Below are 15,321 nucleotides of genomic sequence, written 5' to 3' on the forward strand. Positions count from 1 at the left end.
TAAAGCAATCGGGGTTAAGGTTACACGGCCAGTTATTTCTGGGTGTGGTGCTGAGTGTCTGAGCCCGGGATTCGATCTCCAGGTCGTCCCAACACTGGAGCCGGTGCTCTTACTCGCTGAGCCACCTGGCCTCCCCTAAGCAATTGGGGTTAAGTAACTTGCTCAAGGTTACACGGCCAGGTGTTTCAGGGTGGGTGCTAAGTGTCCGAGCCCGGGAAGAGTACAGAGCTTTTTAATGTTATTCAACTAGCAAGTGAGCCAATGGATCACCACCAGGATGTTAAGAAGGGTCTACTTCTTCCTTGTCTTCCCTTGGGCTTCCATTAGAAGAGGGGTTCTTGGGGCGGCCAGGTGGCTCAGCGAGTACCAGCTCCAGTGTCCGGATGACCTGGGGGTTCGAATCCGGGCTCAGATACTTAGCACCACACCCAGAAGTAACTGGTCGTGTAACCTTGAGCAAGTAATTTAACCCCAATTGCTTTAAAAAAAAAAAAAGAAGAGGGGTTCTTAACCTTTTTTTGTGACATGGACTCCTTTGGCATATGGTTAAGCCTCTAGACCCTTTCTCAGAATAGTGTTTTTAAAGCATAAAATAAAATAAATAGAATTACAAAGGAAGCAAATTCTTTTGAAATACAGTTATCAAGATATTTTTTTTTAAAAACCTAACAGATTTATGGACCCCAGTCTAAGATCCCCTGTTCTAGAACACAATTTAAAAGTAAGAAAGAAGGTGCTATATTTTACACCTAATAAAAGAAATATATTTTTACATTTCATTCCATTTTATTTCTATTAAGGAAACCCACTCATTGTAAAAGACAAAAAGAGCCTATTTTCCAGTAAATTAGCTTCTGAGAAGATTCTTTCCTCCAGAACCTTCAGTGATTCCCTTAAAAATATACTACCCCTATGCACCAAACAAATAAACTCAGTATTGAGAACAAATCTAGCAGCATAGGTTTTTGGGCAGGTAGGATGTAGAAAATATGAATCCATCTAATTTATCTGTATTTACATCACTAAAAGAAAGCTTTTCCCCTCTCTCTCCCTTTCCTTCCCTGCCTTCTTCCCCCTGCCATCCCTTTTAAGGTCAACCAAGTATCAGCTACAGTTGGAAAAGATTTCACTGTGAATCCATCTAAGCTGATTCAGTTCGATCCAGGTATGTTTTGCCATGACAATTTGCTTTGCTTTTTTGGAGGGGAAGCTAAGAGTTTGTTTGCATAGTGTGTGACACTGTATGTCAGATGGCCATATCCAATTAGAAACTTTCTAACACTCATGGATTCTTCATACTCCCCTTTCCTGTCCTTAAGTTACTTGTTCCAACAAGAGAGAAGTGACCTGAAATTCCTTGACTTCCCCACTTGCTTGTATCACAATGGGTTTCTCTGAATGGCATATTACTATTTATAAAAGATCTGTCTGTGACTCAGTAATCAGATAACTGGCAATTTTCCTTGCCCTCTGCACCCTAATGTAAACCTTCCTCACTCAGAGGTTGGAAACACGCATTCATCTCATTGGATGGACTTCTATGTTCTTCTATACTCAGGAGTAGACTTGATTCTTATTATTCTATAGAAAAGGGCTGGGAAAGACTTGAAGTACATGGAGGCCTGAGAATGAGAACAGGGATCTAGGATCACATTAGAGTATGAGTAAGTCTGCCATTTTTGGTAGCTACTATGTGATGCTTCAGAAGAATACACATCTCTCCTATAGTATTTAACTTTCTGACATTCTTTAAGCTGACTATGTGCTACCTAAGGAATGATTGCAGTTAATTTTTCATCCTAATTCATCGCCTCTTGATTGGTTGACCTGTGCTTTCCAAGCCTATACCACCAAAGTATAAGATCCCACAAATTCTACTATTCTGGAAGCGTTGGAGTTTGAGTCATATGACCGACTGTGAGTCTGTGACTGAAGACCAACCTACCCTAGTTAAGAAAGGCTCATCACCAAAAGGCTGACCAGAGGGTGATGAGTTTTTCAGCTGCAGTCATTCTTAAAGACCGTGTATCATGGCAGGGAGAGTTTCAGATCTTTGGAGCCAAGTCAACAAGCAGTTTTTATTAAGTGTCAGGCACTGCTCTAAGCAGTAAATGAGATATCCACATAAATGAAATCCTTAAAGTACTGAAATAATTTCTGATCACCTTCTGATTCTATTCAGTGGATGTCGACCTTCACACTAGGGTCAATCAAGATGGGAGAATTTCACCTTGCCTTGTTTTCTACTTTAAATGAAGACAGATCTTAACTCTTACCTTTCAATGGGCTTCAATAGATTTTTCTGTGATTTAAAATGGAGTTGGGTTTTGTTACAAACTTAAGCTTGGGTTTGCTTTTCAGTAAACTCTGAGCAGGCTAATTGTTGTTCTATGTAGATTGATAGATCCTTGAACAGGAGATTCTGGAATGTCCTTCTCTGAATATTTAAAAGAAAAGGCTAAATATTCATCTATCTAGGTTGATCTGGGTATAATTTTTTCCCCAAACACTAAAGATTTCGGGACATACCAATTAACCTTAAGTTTTAGGGATTCTTTTGAATGCTTTAGGAAATAATATAGGTGGAGGATGAAGGTGGTTTGGTGGACATATAGACATGCAAAAGAAGTGTCAACTGCCCTCAAGAAATTTATGGTCTCCTTGAGCCCTCTGCCTTAAATTACTCCTCTCTCCAACTCATCTTCCTAATACATCTGACCATAGCATTCCTTTGTTCAGAAGCCTTCTCATTTCTGGCTATTGAAATCTCTCTTTCTTCAAGGCCCAGTTCAGGTGCCAAAATCTCAGTGAAACTGTCCCTAATCCCCCTCATGTGACAGTGATTTATCCTTCCTCGGTTTTTTTCTAGATGTCTTTGTGTGGATATCCTTTTCACCTGATCACATTCTACCTTGTACAGTATCATACTTATTTGGTCCCTCTTTCTCATCTACTCTCTTTCAAATAAACCTTCCACACCACTGCCAACATCATCTTCCTAAAGCATAGTTCTAATGATGTCACTACTCTGTTTTATGATGTTCAGTAGTTACCTGTTGCTTCCAAGATAAAAGTAAAACTCAGGCTAGAATTGAAGTCCCTCCACAACCTGGGTCCTGTCTACCTGTTCAGCTGTATTTAACATTATTCCCCTTCACACACTCTTCTCCATCTCTCCGCCTCTGGAGACATTGAGACAGTCAATGACAAGGCATAGAGTCAACAGATGAACTGTCATGTTCAAGGAACTATCAGCAAGCCAGTGTAGCTAGGTCGTAAAGTAGATGGAGGAGAGTAAAGTTTTAAGAAGACTGGAAAGGGAGAAAAAGGTCAAGCCAAACAAAAGATTTTTTATTTGATTTTGAGGGTAATAATCATTTGGAGTTTATGGAGTAGGGTGACATAATCAGACCTCCACTTTAGGAAAATCATTTTGGCAGGTGGGTGGAGGATGAATTGGAATGGGGAGAGAATTGAAGCAGGGAAACTAATTAGAAGGCTGTTTTGTCCAGGTGAGAGGTGATGAGGGCCTCCCTAGACTTATGTGGTGGCTGTGTGAGTGGAGGGAAGGGGACATATACAAGAGATGTGGTAAAGGAAAAAAATGACAAGATTTGACAACAGATTGGATACATGGAATGAGTTCAAGTGAGAACTAGAAAATGCCACCATGGTTGTAAGCCTGGGTGACTGGAAGGATTGTGGTGTTTTTGATAGCAATAAGGAAATTTGGAAGAGGAGAGGTTTTGGGAGAGATAGTAAATTCTGTTTACAACATGTTGAGTTTTAGATCTAAGACTTCTAGTTTGATATGTCTAAAAGACAGCTGATGATTCCAGACTGGAGTTTAGAAGCAAAACTAGGGCTATAAATATATATCTAAAAACCATCTGCATCAAGATGGTAATTAAACCCATAGGAGCTGCTGTGATCACTTAGCAAGATGGTATAGTGGGATAAGAAAAGAGGGTTCAGAACAGAGTGCTGTGGGGACATGTATGGTTAATAGATATGACCCAGATGAAGACATAGCAAAGGAGATTATGAAGGAATGATCAGATAGGTAGGGGGAAAATCGGAAAAGTCTTGTCAGGAAACCCTGGAAAGGAGAGGGGATCCTTGAGGAGGTAATTAACTGTGACAAAGTTTCCAGAGAGGTCAAGAAGGATGAAGATTGAGAAAACGCCATTAGGTTTGTCAATTAGAGTAGTTTCCACTGAGGATTAGGGACTCTTGTCATTTTTTTCATCTTTCTAGCACCCAACACAATACCATTCATTCAAAAAACACTTATTAAACATTTACTGTGCACCAAGCACTATGCTAGGCACACAACATGTGCCTTCATGAAACTTAGAGTCTAGTAAAATATACACAACTAACTATAACATACAATATTATGTGATAAGTCCATTAAGGACATAAACATGCTATATGACTTCTAAAGGACGATAGACTTCATAAGGGGAGATGGCAATATAGCATAGTTTGAAATTCAGTAGGGGAAGATGAGGGGGACAAGATGTAATATAGTAAGTGTTTGATAAATGCTTTTAAAATTGAATATATCATAGGAACAATCTACTGAAGATATCATCTACCACCTTGAGTATAATAAGTTAGCAATAAACCAGGATTTTTCAAGTACAAAATAATTTCTCCCTTACCCCTGCCAAAACCAATTTCTTCTTTATGGGAAGCCAAGGATACATCCTACTTTTCTCCTATACTGTATTACTCATTAGCAAGACCTTAACTGAGAATTTGGTGCTATGTGGTAGCTGTCATAAATATGGTACCAGTGGAACACATTGGAATAATCAGAGAATTGTAGAACATTGAGCGCCAAGAGACTATATGAGAGGAGGATTTATTTAGAAAAAAAAAGGCTCAGAAGAATTTAAGTTTCCTACCAAGGGGGAACTATGGCTGAAAACTATTAAAAATGAACACTGAATCAAACAAAGAAGTTAATGCATCAGTCAATTAACATATGTTGAGTATTTAAGCTATATATAATTATAATATAATATAATATAATATAATATAATATAATATAATATAATATAATATAATATAATATAATATAATATAATATAATAATATAATATATAAGCTATGTCAGGCACTGGGGCTCTGAATATAAAAATGAGATACTCTCTACCCTCAAGAAGCTTACATTTTACTGAAAGGATACAATATATTCATAGAGAAGTAAATACAAATTATATGCAAAATAAACACTAAGTGATAGGAAGTGGGGGTTGGGGTGGGGAGAAGGTATTAACAACTGAAAGAATCAGATTGGGCATAGGTGACCCAAGAAAAGGCAACTAGGGGTTCTGAGGCAGAGATGAGAAAGAAATGCTGTCTTCCTCCCTCTCTCCATTTAATATGTTCCTTCTTTCCCTAAAAAAAAAAAAAAAAAAAAAAAAAAAAACTTTGTCATCTCCCCAGGGGCACCACAGAAACCAGAGAAGATGACTGTTCATCCCACCATAATAGCAGCAGCATTTCTGGGGTGGGGAAGGGGGGGGGTGTTCAGAGAATCAAAGCTGCTTTTATTAAGGTCACAAGATTACTAGGAGCTGAGCTTAATTGTAACTCCACAGAGGCAGATAGAGAAAGAGAAATACTGGCTTGGGTTATTTCTAGAAACCCCACCCCCCAAATTGTCTCCAGTAGGATATCAAAATCTTAAGTATGACATCATGGTGGAGGGGGGAGCAGGGCATTTCTTGGCTAGGAAACACCCTGGAAGCCAAGGAAGAGTGTCCGAGGAGACAGCCACCTTTACAAATAAGCCATTTCGAGGTCTCTCTACCCCTCTCCCCTACCACCAACTCCTACCAAACTATCATCCTAATTATTTCCAGCACCAGCATTTTGAAAAAAAAATTTATGTAACTACTAAGATTTCAGTACTTGTTTATTCTCAACAAAAGTGGGAAAACGAGGTAGGTCAGTCACAGAAAAATGGAGCCTCAGCTCTCGTTGGATAACCATTTTGCTTCTCCCACATAAGGTGGCCAATTTTTTTGGTTACAGTGTTTGCCTTTATAGGGAATCATCATTGTCCAGGAACAAATGTGGTCTTTTAATGTTATTTGGGGGAACAGCAGGAGTGCAGTCAATCAGGAAGTGCACAATAGATCACCCAGGCTACTCCAGCCTCGCTGTAGACATGTTAATTAATATATTTCTCTGACACCTAGGTTGATTGAAATAGCAATTAAAGAGTAATTAAAATGTTTACTTCTTGTAGGAATGTCAACTAAGATGTGGAATATAGCAATTACCTATGACGGATTAGAGGAAGATGATGAGGTCTTTGAAGTGATTCTCAAATCCCCTGTGAATGCCGTTCTTGGCACAAAGACAAAAGCCAGAGTGAAAATTTTGGACTCAAAAGGAGGTATTCTTTTGATCCTCATCTTGAAATCAGGGACAGTCTTGGCTCTGCAGTCCACTAGCTTTCAACAGCCAATGTGCTTGATAACGCCTTCAAATCAAAGTGCTTAATTTCTTGTCAAGAAAGCAACCTGGGCCATGGTAGGCCCTTTATCCTGGCATCAACTTCATGCTGTTTTCCTCCCGCTAAGAACTTTCACTGGAGAAAAGCAACAAGTCAGAACCAGGGTTGTTGTTGATGGTGGTGGTAGTGGTGGGTATGTGTGGGTGGGTGTGTGTGTGTGTGTGTGTGTGTGTGTGTGTGTGTGTTCTCCTCCTACCCTTTTGCTATTTTCACAGAGGGGACAAAAAAAATGTCATTGAAAAATCTATGGATAATTATTTTCCCCTAGAGATTGCAGAGCTGTAATTATCCTCCTCTGTCAAAGAGATCTCTGAATGCCTAAAACCCCAGCCCACATTACAGCAGGACCAGGAAAATCATGAGAGGAAGCAGTTGAAGAAAATTACAAACGAAAGATGCAGCTGGTTTGGGAATCCAGGAGCAGCTGGAGAATATTAATGAATTACCTTGGGCCTGCCTGAGCCAACTAGGTTCTGTGTGGCTTACACTGTAGAACCGAATCATCTGAAGAATTATTGTCAGCCTCTGGTGTTCAAGCTTTTTAATTTTCCTTGACAAGCATCCCAATAGATGATTCACTACATTTCAGAGACCCTCTTAATATCTGAGATCCTAGTTCCCCTTTCCACTTGTGTACCCCAGTTTTTACTTCCCTCTTACTTATAACTGGTGTCCTGAAATATAAAACAATAGTGTCTCTAGCTCTTCTTCTCTCCTTTTGATTCAGTAAGGAAGGGATGGAGAAAGTCAGAAGGAAAGAAAAGAAGGAAGGAAGAACAAAAAGGGAGAGAGAAGAAAAAAAAGGAAATAAGAGGGAAGGAGAAAAGGAAGGAAATCAGCTCTTTTTCCTTTACAATATTCTTCCCTAAATTAATTTTATTTCTCAGAAGGATTTTTATAAACCTGAGAATCCCCACAGGAAGTATGAAACACCCTCAAGGAAAATATTTTGACCTTAGATGTTCAGACACTTATTTCCCCAGATATCTATTTAAAAAAAAAAAAGTTTTTTGGGCTCCAGACAGAAGTAGTACCTTTTGGATTTGGCCTTTTTGTTGTAATAATGGTGACTATTGAACCATACATGCATAAAGGAATGGTTTCATGCTCTTACAAAATCTTTAAGCAATCTGTTTCTGTTGTACAGCATCAGGGAGGAATGTCAGTGTTATACATTGTCTTTGGAATGACAATGAACCAAAAGAGCTATCCAGAAATACTTTAACAATAAGGAAAGATGGAAGTTTTTCCAGATTCTTAGAGGAGTGAACTTAAAGAAGTGAAGCCAGTTTTCCTATATGACTTGTGAAATCATTCTTATTATTGACTAGTCACATTTTCCATGTGCCGAAATGCACAGCTTTCCTGTAGAGAAACTGATGGAAAAGGAAGGAATTACTGGCAAATGACAAACAGGTAACATCTGGTAGAAAATTCATCCATCTACTTTTAGTGATAAGCTGTTCCATGAGATCAGTTATCTGCTTATGTAAAATGAACAAAACTGACCATCTGCCATCTTGTGTGATTTCAGGTCGGTGCCACCATTCACATTCCTCTGCCCAAAACAAGCATAACTCATGGGGGAAAGACACGTGGCTCCCACTTTCCCCGGGCTCATCATCACCCTCCATTCTTGATGGGATCCATTTGGAAGGAAGACATCCTTCATCTTCCAAAGAAGGGATAATACCCAGCAGAGGGGACAAGCTTCAGGACTTTGACTTAACTGATATTCCCAGGAAAAGACTTAGGACAATAGGAAATGGCAAAACAGTAAGAACCATGCAACTTAGAAATAAGATGGACAATTCTCTGGGATGTTATTGATAGGATTTGTCAAAAGAACCAAGATATTCTGAACTGTCTTGAAACAATCAAATGAGGTATTCTGAATCTTATGGGGGTGGTCTTTTAAGGATTGCCTAATATTATGCATTTGGCATAGTACTCTGCTTGTCAAAGTGGTATGTCATTCCCAACTTTTGGCTTCAAGTCTTTCTCTTCCCCCAGTAATGGTGATTGACTTGCCTCTTTTCATTCATAATCATTTACTGAACTCCTCTTGATTAAGGGAATGCATTTTCAAGACTGAGGTACTTTCCATTGCCATGAAGCCAGAGTCAGACTGTCTGACTCACAGTGGTCCAAAACCTGTAAGTTTGACTTCTGGGGTGATATATATCACTTTCACTCTGATCAAGCTAACTGGTTTCATTGTCACATTCGAATGTGGGTACTGCAAACTAAGCTATAATATACCTGCAGAAATGTTTCCTTAAATTTTTTTCAAGCCCAAGTAAGATTTAACTTTCAGGTTGTACAATGGGAAGAATACTGCATTTGAAGTCAAAGGGTCTGAGCTCAAAGCCCCATTCTGTCCCTACTTTTATGCTCTTGGGTGAGTCATTTACCTCCTATGGATCTCAGTTATGTCATCTTTCAAATAAGGCAGTTGGACTAACCAACCTCTAATGTTCCCCGTTACTCAAGAGCTCTGAAAATCGTTATTGTCCCAGCCAACTATTTTATGCCACTGGTAAGAAAAGTCTAATGTTATTTTACTATCTGTTCTTTTCAGGTTCACCCATCATCTGTTTATAGAAATGAAACAGACATCATTTTTAGAGTAAGAATTCTCTGAAAGAATGATTCTATTCTATGTACTTGGTAATATGTCATGTGATGGTATGATTACACTTAGGAATAGAGATTGTTTCAATCATTTCCTTTCTTTTGTCTAGTCTAGATGCATTTTCTTGAAAGACTTTTTTGAGTTTTATCTTGTAGTGTGCAGTAGTCAGAATTTTTAAAATGGACTGTTTTGTTTCTTTTAACTAAATAAAAAGTAGCTGGTTTTTTTGGTCTTGTCTGAATTTTGTTGTTTCTGTCTTAATGTTAAGTACCATGGTATGGTTGCTCTAAGAGTAGAGGATGAGAAATCTACAATAAACATGGAGAAGCCCAGAGTGACAATCATTAATCAGAGACCACCAAAGAAAAGCAGAAAAATAGAACCACTACAGGCTGATAAGATGGAAAGAATGCCCTATTTACACTCTCCCAGTCAGGTAGGAACCATCTGTGACTCTTCCTTAAGCTTCCCACAAACTATTTGTTAAGTCATTGACACCTATGAGTTTCTAGACTGGTCCCAACATTTGGAGCAGTTTATTTAGCATAAAGGCATACAAACCAGAGGGAGGATTGATGTCTTATGGTCTTTTAAAGTACTGGTCCTAGAGCTAAGTCCATTCCCACCTTCTTTTGTCTTCATAGGACCAGTCACCATCCTTTCCAAAGAACTGCACATTAGCATTAAAGGGGCTCTTTCATTTTGAGGAAAGCCTCCAAAAATTATATCACTGCAATGGAACTTCATGGAAGCCTTGGAGTCCAACAAACAAGGTAGGATGCATGCTTGGCTAAAGAATGTTCTGGCTTAAATCTGCTTTGGAAGCTGGTGCTTGATGGGAGTGGGAGGGCGTGCAGGGAAGGGCATTAATATGGTAGACAATGTCAACATTTAGTGTCAAAGATTATGTGACCATTCATTCATTTAACAAACATTCATTAAAAACTCACCATATGCCAAGCACCGTGATAGGCACTGGGGAAGCCAGGAAGGTTAAATGAAGTATGATTTCTGTCCTCCTGGTACTTAGAGAAGGAATAACACACAGCTACAATAATAAAACACACTCTTACACAAACAGTCTGTCAGATACAGAACAAAATCCCCTGTGAGGACCAGAATGAAGATTGCCCTAGCAGGTTTTTGGAGGAAGTTGTATGCAAGAGGTAACTGAGTTAAATTAATCAGATTAAAAAAAGAGAGAGAGAGAAAATGTGAAAATCTGAAAACTGCCTTCAATCTGCAATGCGAAAAACACTTCCCCTATAGTTTTCATTTATTCACTCATTAATTGATTAAATACACATTTAAACATCTATACTGGTGATTAAAAAAACAACCAGAGGAGAAAAATTATGACCTATAAGACACAGACGAATTTGATGGTGTTTTTGCAGAAAGCTACTCTTTTTAAAGGTGAGGAATTAGTATACTGTCTACTATTTAAATAAATAAATGGGCAGGAGGCTTTCCTCCTGCCAGGAGATGATTGTAGATTGCAAAGGGCATGGCTGTGTGAACACTGACCACTTCATTTCAGGAAGGGAATGAAAGAACCTGTCCCACTGGATGGAGCCATCAAAACAACCATTGCTACTCCTTGATTACAGAGCAAAAGGTCACGTGGAATGCAGCTGCTCAAGCTTGCAGGGAACAGTAAGAGATCATCTTCTACATTTTGACTTTTATTTCTTTATTCAGTTTATCACTTAGGTGTGTGTATGTGTGGTGCTTTGGCCATGAATTTTTTTGGGGGGAGAGGGAGTGGAGTGGGTACAGATGAATGAAAGTCATAATCTTCCTTTTGCTCTCAGAGAACTTCTGAAAACCATACATAGATGAAATATAATGGCCTGAGAACTGATTGGATGTGAAATGACCCTTAGATTCATGTACTGGGATACCAACCCTTGGCTATCTTGACAGTCCCTCCTCTGTGGCAACCTTCATTCCTTACCCCCACCATTCTTAGCAAGTGGGAACAGAAGATTTTTCTAGGTCATCAGCCTTCCAGGCTCCTGTTTTACTAGGTAGGACTCAATCAGATGATAATGAAAGACTTGTAGCATCAAGCCTGTGGCAATGCAGAAAGCAGGTACCTGATGTTGTTGAAATAAGAATGCTACAGAACATTATATGGAGCCCTAACTAGTGACTGTTGTCTTAGGAACTGGGTTCAAATTCCACCTCTGATGATTACAAGTGTTACCCCAGCTACAGTGTCCTCATCTATAAAATGAAGGGATCGGAGTCAAGGGCTTCTCAGGACCCTTCCAGCTCTAGATATAGCATTCTACGACCCTCAGATGGTATAGGACCAGTTTAAAGAATGCAAAAGTGTTTCAGTGCCATTGAGAACTTTCTATGAAGCAATACTTCCCCAGCTCTTTCCTATACTCTGTGGCATGGAGAGTACCCTGGTTTCTAGAAGGCATTGTAAGCAAAATGCAAGCCCTGGTCCATTTGCATAGCAACTCCTAAAGGAATGTGATCTGCACCAGTAAAGGGAGCAGTCACACCTTCAAAACCACAGATCTTTGGAAGCATGAAGTGTTATTGGCTCTCTTGTCCTCTCCGGACACTCTGGGAACAGGAACATAGCCAGTCTCTCATCCTATTAGCTATGACTTCTGGGAATGATTGGGCAGGATGAACAGCTTGGCCCCTCATTAAACTTTCTTTCATGTCCTACCTATCAGCCAAGCCCCAGCAAAAGGAGGCTTAGACTTCTGAGTTGCCTGATTATTGCCAAGGAAGTAGGTTGAAGTGAACCCCACAAAATGTTTAAATATATATCCTTCTGGCACTTGTTGCTAAAAGAGAAATAAAACGTTAATTTTGTTCTTCCATTTATAAACAGGGAGGAAAAGTGTCCTAACTCTTTTCTGTCACTTCATCAAGCTCAATGAGACTTTTTGTGAAAATCTGAAAACTGCCTTCAATTTTCTTTCCACTTTGCCAGTCTTGTACATTACTTCCCTCCATGTACTCTGTGATGCAGTGACACTGGTCTCCTTGCTGTTCCTTGGACATGACTCCCCATCTGTCACCTCCAGGCATTTTCAGTGGTTGTCCATCAACACCCCCCCTCCCCCCATCCCCACTCCCACTGGGTGGAACACTCTCCCTTCTTCTCTCTGACAATAGGGTTGTTGTGAGATTCAGATAAGACAATATTTGTACAAAACACTAAGCACATAGTAGGTGCCATATAAATGCTTATTCTTCTTCCCCCTTCCTCTGAGATTACCCCAGTTTATCCAGCATATAGCTTGCTTGCACATGGTTATTTGCATGCTGTCTCTCCCAGTAGACTGTGAGCTGCTTGAGAGCAGGGATTATTTTTGCCTTTTTTGTATCCTCAGCATTGGATCACAGTATCTGGCACACAGGAGGTTCTTAATAAGTGCTAGTTCACTTACTGACTGAATGAGAGTGTTGTTGCATTATGTTGTAAAGGAGAAGGTTTGTCGGCAGCTCCCCTCAACTGGACAACAAATGCAGCAACAGCTCCTTTGGCAATTATGAGAATTATAGAAATCAAATGGCACCTGGGATTTTCTGGTATACTATAAGGAGGAGTCAACAAGATAAACTTTTATTTTTCAGAGAGGCATCATAGTACCGTGAAATACCTCCAAAGTTCTGGGTTCAACTCCTCACACAGTCGCTTATACATGAGTAGTCTTGGGCAAGTAACTTAACCTTTCTGGGCCTCAGTTTCCTCATCTATAAAATGAGAAGATTGGACTAGAAAGTCTCTGAGCTTCCTTCCAACTCTAGCTCTTTGATCCAGTGATCCTACTGACCTATAATTTATGGAATAGCAAATATCCTCCTCAACGTGCTATCATCTGTAGTACCCATTATTTCTCTCAATGCTCACACTGGCTGTAGGACTCTGGACAAGTCACTTAAATTTTCAGTGTCCCAGACAAAACTATCTAAGACTTAAAGTGGCAGAGCAGATGGACCAGCTACATTAGCAGATGGAGTTTCCTCACCAGGGCTTTCCTAGTGATCATTGAAACCAACATTTATCAAGTGTCTACTACACGTCAAGTACTGTGCTGAATGCTGGGAATACAAAAGGAAGAAAAACACAATCCCTACGCTCATGGAATTCACAAATGGCAGATTTGGTGATTTTTGTTTGTGCTTTAAAAATGAAACATTGCAAGATTGTAAGCTCCATAAGGGGAAGAACAGTGTCTTATCTAAACTTAAAAACCTCCCTCCCCTAACCAACGTTCAGCACAATTCTCTGTACACTGTAGGCCTTAGCATCTCTTTGTTCATCGAATGTATAAATGTGCTTAATTTCACCATATTTATTGACTACCTCTAGGATGCATAAGGTAATGAAACTTTGAAGCTTTGCAGCTATTATGATAGTGGAAGGATTTAGGACCAAGATACTTTTGGGATTTTAAGGATGTTTTTAGGATCTGAGATTTCATAGGTGTGAGTATTTTCCCCTTCAACAGTGCAGATACAGATGCTCTACGGATTAGTAGATGGTCTTTGGGAGCTGCTGAGGCCAAACAGACGATGAGCCTCTCCGAACTTGGCTAGGCTTGTCCCTGGGTGACATAAAGTCCATTGTGGCTTGTACTTGGAGCTTTTCCAGCTGGATGGAACCTGCCATCCAAGTGTGGTCTTGTGGCATCCTTCTCAAGAACCAGGGTCACCCCCAGCCACACCATGAGAAGGCAGTCAGCTAGGTCTTCAGTTATTTTCTCTCTTCTCCACTAAGGTCTTGACTATTTGCCTTGTTATTTTTCTTACTCCTCCATTGGGCTATTTATACAGACCTTCATTTGTATTGTATTTCACACACACATCTCACTTGTAAATCTGTAGCCCTTACTCTTGATTCTTCTCTGGTCTCTCCATCTCATCACAATTTAATTTTAAGGAATTAAAAAAAAATTAATTTTAAGGAATTAAAAAAAAAACCTACAAAAGGAACCCATGCAGATTCACGGTTTACTTACCTATGTAATACATTTGCACAACAAATAAATAGCGTGTCTTCCATCATCTGATTGCAATCTGCCTCTACAGCCTCATCTCAACATGGCCTAGTGTGAACCCTATGGGCTACTCATACTTCCCTAAACATATTCCTGCATTTCCAACAATTCAATTCAATGAAAGTTTATTAAATGTTTAATGTGTACACAAACTCCTGAGTATTGGATATACTCTAGAACTCCAATAGGCTATTACTTCAGACTGGATATGTGAAGATGAAAAATTACATAATCCCTGCCTTCAGAGAGTTTACATTCTACTTGGATAGATGGAAAAATGTAAGGATGCACAAGGGTATAAGGAATGAAAGGTAAAAGAAAAACTTTGGCATGCAAAAATTTTATGACAAATGCCAGGAAGGAGAAATCACTCTCATCTTGGAGGGGGCAAAATGAAATCTGGGAAGAATTCTTGGAGTAAGTGGTAGTTATTTATGATTTCTCTCCTCTGCGTACACATTTCTTCCCCATCTCTGACTATGGGAATATTGTTCATTCTTTTAGGCCTATATAAAGCCCAAGAAGGTTTCTTTTCTTTAAAGCACTAATCACATATTGCCTTGCATTTGTGATTATACACACACAGACACACACACAAATACACACACACGGTCTTCTAATAAACTAAAAACCCTTGGGCAAATGGTTAACTCATTCCTTATACCACACAATACTGCTCATCAGACCTCATATATACTCAATAAATATTTATTGAAAGAGTGAAACCATAAATTTGTTATTTTATTTGCTCATGCTATACATTCATATCCTCAAACCCCTGTGACAAATATACATCATTTTATAGTATCAGTCCTCCATGAAAGTCCTTCTCCAATGGCACAGGGTGCTGTGAAAGTAAACGTCAGTTCTCAAAGCTTAGGTTAGCTAGAAAATCCTGTAAAGCCAGAGAGGCTTTGAGGACTAGCCCAGTGGACAAAGGATGGCTGGTATCTGAGGACCAACCTATTTCAGATTGGACAGTTTTGCTACAAGGCACTGAATCTTCCAACTTCCACAACTGCCATATGCTATCTGTTAAGGCTTAGTAGGAGGGGTGTGCTGGAGCCAGCAGGCAGGGCTCATACCTTTTGTTAAATTTGTAGCATAAGCATTTA

General features: G+C 39.5%; 1 protein-coding gene across 6 annotated transcripts in view; it reads left to right on the plus strand.

Moving 5' to 3' along the window:
* FREM1 (FRAS1 related extracellular matrix 1) overlaps positions 1-15,321 on the plus strand; it is a 271,046-nt gene that overhangs the window by 247,422 nt on the left and 8,303 nt on the right. For all 6 annotated transcript variants that reach the window (XM_069090684.1, XM_069090683.1, XM_069090682.1 and 3 more), the window contains 7 exons: positions 1,093-1,165; positions 6,266-6,415; positions 8,070-8,311; positions 9,117-9,164; positions 9,439-9,606; positions 9,815-9,943; positions 10,711-10,826. In XM_069090684.1, coding sequence (XP_068946785.1) covers positions 1,093-1,165; positions 6,266-6,415; positions 8,070-8,311; positions 9,117-9,164; positions 9,439-9,606; positions 9,815-9,943; positions 10,711-10,826 — 926 coding nt within the window. The remainder of the gene's footprint in view (positions 1-1,092; positions 1,166-6,265; positions 6,416-8,069; positions 8,312-9,116; positions 9,165-9,438; positions 9,607-9,814; positions 9,944-10,710; positions 10,827-15,321) is intronic.

This window comes from Petaurus breviceps, unplaced genomic scaffold (genome assembly GCF_028583685.1).
Source record: "Petaurus breviceps papuanus isolate PSGF00001 unplaced genomic scaffold, PetGlider_PUasm1.0 187, whole genome shotgun sequence".
NCBI classification, from domain to species: domain Eukaryota; kingdom Metazoa; phylum Chordata; class Mammalia; order Diprotodontia; family Petauridae; genus Petaurus; species Petaurus breviceps.